Source organism: Amphibalanus amphitrite, unplaced genomic scaffold (assembly GCF_019059575.1).
Source record: "Amphibalanus amphitrite isolate SeventyFive unplaced genomic scaffold, NRLGWU_Aamphi_draft 000016F_arrow, whole genome shotgun sequence".
Classification (NCBI taxonomy): Eukaryota; Metazoa; Arthropoda; class Thecostraca; order Balanomorpha; family Balanidae; genus Amphibalanus; species Amphibalanus amphitrite.
The window spans coordinates 1026148-1037158 of record NW_024881512.1 but is presented as its reverse complement, the minus strand read 5'-3'; the positions used below and the strand labels follow the sequence as shown (position 1 = coordinate 1037158).

The 11011-nt window shown below is 49.7% G+C and overlaps 1 protein-coding gene across 1 annotated transcript; it reads left to right on the top strand.

Annotated features, from left to right (window-relative positions):
* The first annotated feature begins 819 nt into the window (after window positions 1–819).
* On the top strand, window positions 820–9877 carry LOC122387389. The gene is made up of 3 exons (XM_043377547.1): window positions 820–938; window positions 7806–8219; window positions 9063–9877. The coding sequence occupies exons 1-3, from the start codon at window positions 854–856 to the stop codon at window positions 9203–9205; spliced, it is 642 nt and encodes a 213-aa protein (XP_043233482.1). The 5' UTR covers window positions 820–853; the 3' UTR covers window positions 9206–9877.
* The last annotated feature ends 1134 nt before the right edge of the window (window positions 9878–11011 follow it).

Sequence of the window (11011 nt, the reverse complement as noted above, 5' to 3'; positions counted from 1 at the left end):
TTTTCATGACTTGCAACACTATTATAGGATCTTTAGAACCCAAACCCAACGCGACTGCGTGCTTACAACTAAGTTCCGCGCTCACACTCTCTCCAACAAAGCTCTTTTCGACGCATCGCTACCAGCTGCTAATAACGCCCGAAAAGCTTTTTCCATAGCGGCCGTGCTGGGAGCCAATGAGTGGCACTTTCAGCGAGGGAACAGCTGAGAATTTAGGAAACTCCAGGGCCGTTACGCGATGCACTTGCCGCCAGTGGTACCATATAGGCTCAGGTCAATAGCCACATGGAACACGGCAGGAGCTCTGAAGGGCTGAAGGGACCAAAAAGATATGAAAATACGAACTGTCAGAGCTGGACCGTTTCCGCGACATAAAAAAAAACCGGCGTGCACACGCACCATAAATTGTGACCCGCATGTAAGAATAGCAATATCCGTCATCTCCTATTAGGTGTGCCTGGACCCAGTGTGGGCAGGGGCGGTCCAAAGCTGCGGCGGGGCGGCCGGGAGGCCGAATGGAGGGAGAGGGGGCACAGCATGTGATCAAGTCGTGACGCTAACCGGCATCGGCAATGTAGGCTCACAAAGCACCGGCGATTCGGCGGCGTTCGTTACGGCGGCGCCGGGGCTCAGCAGCTCCCAATTGAGCAGACAATTAGCCGACCGATGCAGGGTACGTGGGTCGCAGATCCTGACCGGGCCGGGTCGCCGCGTGACGTCACGGAGTGTCGACCAATGGGCGGCGCCGGGGCGGCGCTGCGGCCCACGTGCTCGCCGCGGGGTTGATGTAGCGCGGCGGCGGCCGTCGAGAGCCAGCAGTGCTCGCCGCTCACCGCCGCCGCCGACACCCAGCATGGCCGGTCTGCCCTGCTCGCCCGCCGCCGGCCGGCTGCTGCTGCTGGCCGCCGCCCTGGCGCTGACGGCCGCCCAGCCCGCAGGTCAGCCACAAACACACAAACACACACACACACAAACACTGCTCACCTGACACCGCCGCCCAGCTCGCAGGTTAGCAAACAAACACATAAAGACACATACAAACACTACCTATACAAACCAGTGAAGCCCTGGCGCTGACTGCCGCCCAGCCCGCAGGTCAGCTACAAACACAAACACACACACACAAACACTGCTCACTTACAGTCACTCAGCTCGCAGGTCCACAGCAAACACACATCAGCCAACACACAAACACTGTTCACTAGCCACCAACCGGTCCGCAGCTAGCAAAACAAACACATCAACAAACACATAAGCACTGCTTGGCCTCGCCCTGGCACAGGCCCAGCCTGCATGTCGGCACGCACACAAACATTTAAAACAAACATAAAGACAAAAATGAATAAAAATGTAAAACCACGTAGGATATTGCTTTTTTACATTTGACATTCGAGACTTCCTTAAAACTGAGTAGTTGCATTCCGAAACCCAAAAATATCCACGTTGGTTTTGGTCGCAATGCTGGACAAGCCGACACCATTTGATCATTCTTTATCTGACTTGCTTATCATTCTTAAGTGTTATCAAGTGCCATTGCTGCACTTATAGATAAAAGGCCAGAACAATGTAGTCTGAACGCCTTTCAATGCAAATTTGGCTGGGCTGGCTCCAAACCTTGTCTCCCCATTAGAAGGCTTAGAATGATTTACCTTCACAAGCAAAAATGTTTCTGAACCACTAAAATCGTTATCCGTTTGCTCAGCAAAAGCATCAACGCGGTTATTTTGTGTCTTTCAACAGGACGGTGTCGACTGCGACTTTGGACAAAGTGTTATGTTTACTCATGGTCTTCTTCTTTGTATTCGCTTGGTAAGTGTTGCACTCGGATAAGTTTTATTTGCTTTTGGTGCATCTGTTTATGGTTATTTTGCCTAATTATATACTCATTTTTCACACCAAATACCTATGATTTGGGTTTGCATTTGATGCACGTCAGCGCGGTGGAATGACAGCAAGTGTAAATAAGTCGAGCTTTAACCCTCGCCCGCATTTGTGTCTTACCAGCCGCGAATTTAGAGGGGGAGTCCGTTTGATCCCGTCCCTTGCCGTTCGGCCCCTGATCGAGTTAGAGCTTCTCAGAAAAAAACGTGCTGCCCGTGACCAGCGGAAACCGATGGTACCCAATTTTAAGGTTCTAGGTAATTGGCTGACCTTCCAGGCTAGCTCAATGACCCAAAAGTCGGGAAAATCAGGACCTGTCAGAACTGCGTAAAGTGAGGTTGGCTTAGGGTTTTTTTCGGGGAGCTGATCACGAATTTCATGTTAGTTTTGATCACAGATGATGTTTTCATGCATTTGGGCCAGGTTGGGTCAGGTCCGGTCAGGCCAACCAGTAGGCGTCCTGCCGGATATTCAAAGTAGGTGTTAACCATCACTGACAGCTTCGTAACATTTACGAAGGCACTGAACTACTTCGTTAATGTTCCAATGGTTCCTAAATTCGAAATCAGCTCCAAAAACTACCCGGGAGCATACAAAACTCGAAAGAATGAACCAGGGTCATGAAAGGTCAATTACCTGATCTGACCTTTACGTGACCTAAACACCCACCATTATACATGGGACCAATATCATTTCTCGTGTTTGAGCGTTTAAAATCACAAAAAGACTGCAAACGCGTGGCTAATGTGGGCCGACATACGCCGAATCGCGATTCCGGCCAAACATGATCTCGAGAAGTAGGTCACAAGTCAAAGGTCATTTGAGTCAGGGTCATGAAATTTTCAGGGTAGCTGTAAAATTGAATAACTCGAGGGAACTGAAAGTTTCATCACGATCAGCCGCTATTTGCGCGAGTTTTTTTTTTAAAAAAAGAGGGGGGTCAGTTTGACCCCCTATAAGTGCGAGGCTCCAATTCAAATTGAGGAACAGGATGCAACCAATAAAGGTCTTATTTCTTAAAACTATAATTTAATATGTTATGTAAATATTTAATTAAAAAATGTAGTTTAAAAATGTTATCACTTTGCCAATTGACACCGAAACGCCTATTCTTTATAGCCGAGGGCTGTAATTTCACTTGGACCGCTTGTGGACTCGAGTTTTGACCCTAACTTTGTCTTCACCTTGAGGCTCAAGGATTGAGCTACCTAGAACTAGAAGTCGCTTTGCACAATGCACAGCCTTTCTGTTTCGTTGCTGCGTATGGCCAAAGAGTGACACAAACACTGCATATTTAACTGTACGCTTATCGCCACGTATGTACGTTTTATCAATGGGAACAACTAGCGTACAACAACAGCCTCGTCGCAACCAGTGAGCGAAAACAACTGCACTTGTAAACCGGAAGGTCGCAGGGGTCTGGTCCCCGGGACGTTCACTGTTTATAGAGAATGTCACCGATATCACAGCAAGCATTATGAAACACACAGCTTTGTGCATTTTGATTGTATGTGTATTGTGTACCTATGTCTTAAGTGACACATATTGCCTTCGTATTGCCTTTAGACATGTGTGAATGGGAGACACCATATATCGATGTGTAGGGGTCTATGGAAAACTATTAACGTTCTGTATCTGTATGAAGTGTCTCTGACAAACAACTTCTGGCTGTAACCTAATTTCAAATGAATGACAAGCCATTTACATATTGTTTCTGACATTAACAAACATACAAGTATTGGGTGGTGAGAAAATAAAAGGGAAGAAGTGGTACATGGTTTTTGCATTATATATCATCGTAATCATCGCCAAAAGTTGAAATTTTCTAGGTATTGGCTAGAAATTGTTGCGTTAAATTATCCCGTTCAAGTCAAAGGAATAAATGAGTCTGGTCGAGGGTAGCAGAACATAATGGAAAAGTGGCGTGTGACTGATTAAGAATATATGTGGTGAACGTTTATCTAAATCGCATGCGTCCTGCCTAAGTAACGTGCATTTTCGGTTATCGGCATTGGCAGCCGAGCTACCACCTACCAGAACACATATCAGTAAACCGCTGACGGATCCATGGAAAGGCGATCTGGGACTTTGCTGGGGAGCATACTCCCGAAAAGGTTTCTCCAATTTCCAAAAACTCCCCGGATTTCGATTCCTCATGCACTTGTGAGCAGTTTGAAACAGACTTTCTTCATAGCAGTTTTCCTTTTGTTCTCGAAAAACCACAAGAAGTCTATTTCGGGCCACACCTTCCCTGAAACACGTTGTCGATGTATCAAGCATTGAACATAGAATTTGCACTGGCACCCTTCCTCCCCGCCTTCCAATACAATATTGTCCATACCATTCACATCTGACATCCAGCCTGTCTGAGCTATGCAGCCTTACTGTCCTGTGGTAGTAGCCATAGGCTTGTGGGATACGAATCCTGTATCACCATCACCATTGAGCCCAATGGAGGCAATTTTCATTCGCAAACGATTTGCCTTCCTGCAAGCATATGAACAGGCTATCCAATGAATTCAGATTAGTCGGGGTTGTATTAACACGCGCACCGACGGGGGGGGCGGATATCCGCCCCCCCTGAGGTTTTTCGCGAATAGCGGGAAAACCGCGGCGTGTAGCGCCGCGAAATTTGGTACGACTATTCTCTCATCAATTTTACACATGGTGTGCAAGTTTGAACCTCCTAACTTTTTAGGTCAGGTCACCAGGTCACTTTGAATGACCCAACCTCAAATCACTTTTTTGCAACTTTGTCACCGTGCCAGAGCTACAGTAGATGTCGGAAGCCTTTGAAAGTCGCAGGATGTTATGAGGTCATTAGTAGCTACAATTTGTATATCTCGGAATTTTGATGTCAGTGACCTAAGGTCAGGTCAATTTCGCGACCTCCCCATTATAAGTCAATGGGAAAAAATCAACTCCCTGTTTTTACCACTAAAACGGGTCGGAATGGCCCCATATACCATACATGACTTCATATACGATCAACCTTCACTACCTTGAGGTCTGTTTTGCTGTTGGGCAGCTGTAAGGTCATGTGACGTCATCAAAGGTCACCAGTGGTTTTTTGCCAATAACTCCGTACAGGAACAAGATACAGCCGCGCGGATGGTCTCATTGTGTTCAGCTCGTCAAGACGCATCGAATGATATATATGATGACCTCGAGGTCACGTGACCTGAGGTCAACCTTTGATCTTGACCTTTCGAGGTCAACATATACATCATTCGATGCAGATTGACGAGAGGATCACGATGGTGCCCTTAGTTTGTTCCTATCTTGACTAGTTCGAAAGTTATTCGAGAAAAACTCTCCCCATATCTAGCGCCGCCATTTTGACTTTTTTGACCCCTGTGACGTCATCTTTGACCTGACCTGAAAATGACCTTTGTAAAAATTGTAGACCTTGTCCGTGCGTATCCGATGCCGTTTACCGCTTGTCGCTATCTTGCTTCATTCTCGAGATCTCAGGGGGGGGGGCGGTCATCCGCCCCCCCCCCCCGTCGGTACGAAGTTGGCGCAGACCCCCGTCGGTGCGCGGGTTAATGTTTGCTTTTATTGCTTATCACAAAAGAGTGTCCGACGACCGACCTTTCGCCTTATTAACGGGCTGCTTGTCGTTAATTGCTCAAACGCTATACCCTGAACAATAAATGGCCAGCGCTCTATGGACACTTACAAATGAATTGATAATTATCCACGATATTTCCGAGACACTTTGCCCGTCTGTAAGCTCGTTGCAGCCAGCTCCAGATAGAGGAAATCGTTCTGTAGATCTTTGCAGTGCCATTGGACTGGCCGTTTGCCAACAGGTACCTACTGGATATTGATCAAACGTATTGGCGGTAGGCACCATGCAGAATTAACGCGAGTGGGTGCACCGTGGTCAGACAAGGAGCAGCGACGCCGTGCCCTTTGACGAGCCGTGGATAATCAGCCCAACCACCAGCGGCTCCTTCGGATCTGATGCAATTTCTTATGACGGCCCGTGTATAAATCCGGCGAAGGAATGCGACGTTTGTGTCGCAGAGTTAATGGCTTTTTAGGTTTTAGAAACCCTGTAGTCTATCTCATAAAACCATTGTAGACCAGCGTTTTCGTCAAATTCGTCAAGATATTAATTGTTGCACAACTACTGCTCCGATGTTTTTTGCACCCTCCATTTATTTAATGATCGTAATTTCAGTCTGGCTTTTTAACCGTACAGGATGTGGACATTTCAGCGTTCGATCGAGAGCAGTAGGTACGTCAGCAGTCAGCCCTAATCAGCGTAATGGGAGTGGGGGGCACGCTGGTGTCAGATCGGACAAAGCCTTGTTCCACACCCCCTTGACAGCACCTTTCGCTGATCAGAGATTACCGTTATGAACAGGCAGGCCGAGCAAACAACCAAATAAACATCGTCACGTTGTATGAGCCGTGAAATATTTGATCAATAGGTAAAACGTCCGGTGAAAGTAGCTTCCACTGTACTTAAACAATGCACTGGTCGGTGAAAGATGCCACGCACAGTCACCTTCGACAGTCATAAATTGACCGCAACATTTACAATCACAGCGCGGAGACTTTCGGTCAGTTCAAACTGCATACGGTGGTGGAATTAATGTGATCAGTTCACAGTCACTGCCTGTTGAAGACTTGGCGACAACTCACTCTCAAAGTGACAACAGTTTGATGAGGTTCTGAAGATATGCGACCCAATGCTGAGACTCGTGTCATAGGGTGTAGCAAAACCCAGAGAGTGGTGCTACTTTACTCTTTGGTTCCTTGAGTTTGAACTGTCCAGACTCCATACCAGGATGTTATGGGCAGTAAGATGTAATGCGCTCTTCCTTGCAGTTTTGTCAGATGCCATTAGAAGACCGTGAACTTTGAAACGTCTTTATTCTATTACATTTCTCACACATAGCAAAATAATTCTAGGCATATTAGCTCATACATATTAGCAGCTGAAGATAAAAATAATGAGTGATAGCATGAATCTCATTGATTTATTCCGGTAAAAAGCTGGCAAAAATATAGCAATTTCTATCCCATCTTCCCTCACCAATGTTTAGAAACGCCCATTCGCGTCATTGTTAGAGATTCTAGTAGTTAAAAGCCAAAAATATAGACGAGACTGATTGGATCACAGTAGCGCAAAAAATATGTCGGCACGAAATGCGCTGCCGTTTCATGTGTCTCAAAGTACAGATTGTGCTTACGAGATTGTGCTCGTATGTAATATGTTCAATGAATCTATTGGGCAATGTGGTTGCTTTATGATATATTTATCAAAATGTCGCTTCCTTTCACTTTCTCTCCAATGAAGTAAAAGCATGACATTTGATAACACACCTTTTATAAGATTTATATGGAACCGAATCAGCTGCTAACCTACCCATTTGAAGCTACTGATCCGACCCTGGCCAATAGCCATACGCGTCGATTACCGATCGCTTCTCATCTTCGAATGTTGAGGTGTTTCGTGTGTTTCAATCGCTGAAGCCATAGAGGCTCTGATTGTAATCGCTGGCGAGAGTGATGTAAACACTCATGTCACAGTAGCCACAGTTATCACCTTCTGCCGACAACATCTTGTAGAGTATCGAGCTCATTTGCGTCAGTCATTATCTTGGAAGATATACTGCATGGGAAAGTCAACAACTATGACGAGGTTACACGAAATCATCCAGTCCTGTCCCTGCTCTTCGACGGATCATTCTCCCGTACCGGTCCGACGCAGCTACATACAGCAGATCATACCGCAGTCCCTAACTGATCCTGTCATGTCTCTGCGTCCGATGACTTACACACCAGCCCTGTCTGCCGCACCCCTGTCTGATGCACCCCGTCTGCCGCACCCCGTCTGCCGCACCCTGTCTGCCGCACCCTGTCTGACGCACCCCTGTCTGACGCTCCCCGCCCCCTCTGTCCGGCAGACGGCGACGACAAGCCGCGGTACGTGCAGCTGCCCCTGGACGGGCTGACCCGCTCCGGGCGCAGCAGCCTCGGCCTGGTGCCCTTCCCCCGCGTCGGCAAACGGTCCCGCACCATGGGCCTGGTGCCGTTCCCGCGCGTGGGCCGCGCCCAGGCCATGGGCCTGGTGCCGTTCCCCCGCGTGGGGCGCGCCATGGGCCTGGTGCCGTTTCCGCGCGTGGGCCGCGGCTCGATGGGCCTGGTGCCGTTCCCGCGGGTGGGCCGGCTGGACGGCGCCGTGGACAAGCGGCAGAGCCTGATCCCGTACCCGCGGGTCGGCAAGAAGTCGGTGCTGGAGGAAATGGAGCAGGAGGCGGCGCCGTGGGCCGAGGACGAGCAGGAGGACCTCCCGGCGCAGGCAGACGACCAGATCGAGGGTAAGGGACGGCGGGGCCGGGTAAGGGACGGCGGGGCCGGGGGCGAGGGACGGTTGTGGCCTGTGGTGGTGAGGGACGGATAAGGGGCGGCGGGACTGAGAGTGAGGGCTGATGGTGAAGGGCGGGAGTGTCTGAATGTAATGGACGGAAGTGACAGAATGTAAGGGGCAGGGTAGGCCTATAAGGTTAAGAGGCGGAGGTAGTCTGAGAGGGGTGGAGGTGGCAGAGGGTAACGGACGGAGATAGGTTGGTCACGGTCAGTGACAGAGTGGTCCGGAAAACACTCGGGCAGCCGTAAGTCGGCTTGTAATCGAGTTGTCAGCGTGTGAGAACGTGGCATGAATAGCAGATGAGTGGAGGTAACACCATGTGCTCACTTCCATTGCTACATGCAGCGCAGAGAGGTCTGTTGTAAATGTGCAATTAGCAGAATGGTTTTCGAAAGTCCCCTCCAAATAACCAATGCATCTGAAACCTTCAAACCCAATTGATTATAATCAGTTACTGTCCACCGGCAAAAGGTGTGTTTTCCAATTTTGATATTTGAGCTCCATTGTATATCAACGAAATATCATTAAATGATTACGTTCCAGTGTGACGCCGCATGAAAAAACGAAGCTGTAGAAGATGGACACTGAAGTGTGCCTGTGGCGCAAATATGAATTTACAGGGACGTCACTCAATAGTGATGTCTATTAGAAGTGTTGTGTTGCTATCCCAACGTGCCTTGTAAATGATTCTGTCTATTTCTTTATCCGCCGTCCATGGTAACACGACACGCTCGGTAGCCTCTGACGTAGCCCACCACTCTCAGTAGCCTCTAACGCAGCCTGTCTCCGGCAGGGATGTCGAAGCGGGCCAACTGGGAGGCGCCTCGCCTGGGCGACGTGAAGCGCTCTGCCGGCTGCCGGTTCGGCGGCAGCTGCTCCCGCGGCCGACGGGTGCGCTCCGGAAACCACTTTGTGCCACGGCTGGGCGGCGCGTGAGGCGGTGCGGCCGCCGGAACGGCCGCGCCGAGCCCGTCCAGCGAGCACCACCGGGCGGGCGCGGACGGCGAGCGACCCGGGGAACGCGGGAAGGGTGAGGGAGGGCCAGACTGAGACCGCCGGGCCGCAAACACAGGCCAGTCATTTGGACGAGGCCCCGATATTTTGATGACCAGGACTGATAGATTATAAACAGATTAACAAACACGGCCCGTGTGGGCCGATCTGAGGGCAGCCTGGTCGGCTCGGTCAGCCGGTGGCCGGTCAGCGGAGGCTGGGCTGCTGGCGCCGGACTGGCCGGGGCTGGGCCGACCGGGCGGCACCTTTAGCACTCAATCTGCCGGGACGCGGTGACCGAGGCTGGATCACCCTCGCTCTCTATGCGGACTGCCTGGTGGCGTGGACCGGGGCCCGGCCGGCCGGCGGGGCACCTCCGCCCGTCCTGCACGGCGGCCGGCGCTCTGCGGACCGGCCCGAGCCGGGCGGCGGGGAGCGGAGCCGGAGGGGCCTCCGCTCCGCCGCCGCCGCCGCCGGATGACGCCCTAATGACGCTCTGATGACGCGGGATGTGCATGGCTGCGTCAGCCGCGCTGTGCTGTTTGTGGTCGCGGGGCGAGCGTGTTGGTATTGTGCTTGTCAAGTGTGCCACGATAATACAGTCTCACATTGTTAGCGGTGTTTTGACCGGCTGATGAGAACAGAAAAGGGGGACGGAACGAGCTCTATTTATACATGTCCTGCTATTTTATCGCGCTCGTAGACTAAGAAGCAGTCAAAATGAATAGAGGTGTTGGCTGGGTTAATGGGAGTTGATTATCGCAGCAGAATGAGATAAAGCGAAACATAGCTTATGTGCTGCTGAACTCTCACAGTTGCAGGTTACGACCAAAGCCACACTTCAGATGAAGAAAATGCATTGCGTGCACGTGTATTAATGACTCATTTCAAGATAAAACTTTCCAATACAGAACAACTGTATTATTCAACTGGAACTTTTTTATTTCTGAGCTAATTTAGAAGCTGTTTATAGACAAGTATATCTTACAAGCTAATTTACAAGTATACCGTGACCACAGTCCACATCAGCGGACACGGTCCGTCCCATTCACTGACTTTAGCCGACCGCGACTGCTCCCACTGCCCGTAGACCAGTGACCGCCAACGTTAGCAGTTTCATATATCGAGCGCCGGAGGGACTCGAACCCAAGCTGTCACCTCCGCCTCCGGGATTCAAACGCTCTACGAACCTACTATATAGGGACAGGATGCCGATTTTAAAAGTAGTCGGTGATTCTAAGACGCTGCAGTCAAGCTAATAGCTTACCAGCTCTGATTGAAGCGCAGGCTGCGAGCAAAAATGACCACAAATCAATTGTACAGTGTATAGTGTATACTCCGATGCTTTATGTACTTAATGTGAGGAACGCATGTCTATGGTGTAGGTATATGCGTGCAGGTTACCGACCACTTAACCTACATACATCTTTCCACCTAGTGTGACCACGCGTAAATTAAGTCGTCGATATTGATACAGACGCCTATCCACGCACTTACCATAATTACTATGTAGAAAGAGACTTGTTAATGACCACGACTTGCACGATGTCGCCTATGTTCTGTATCGAGTACAGGCATCATTCTCTGCTTGACGGACGTCCTGACACGTATAACTCCTGAATCAAACACGTCCTAATTTTTGACATAAATGAACGTAAATTGCAGGTTGTCAAATTAGACCAATGCTAAGCGATATCTAGCCCAGATGAGAGTTTATTTGTGTGCCTACCGCTAGCGGCGCGTGTGAGG

Excerpts from the sequence above, each read along its gene's own strand:
- LOC122387389 (XM_043377547.1), top strand. The coding sequence starts at position 854 with ATGGCCGGTCTGCCCTGCTCGCCCGCCGCCGGCCGGCTGCTGCTGCTG. Across the intron at positions 939-7,805 it reads GACGGCCGCCCAGCCCGCAG|ACGGCGACGACAAGCCGCGG; the intron begins GTCAGCCACAAA and ends TCTGTCCGGCAG. Across the intron at positions 8,220-9,062 it reads GGCAGACGACCAGATCGAGG|GGATGTCGAAGCGGGCCAAC; the intron begins GTAAGGGACGGC and ends TGTCTCCGGCAG.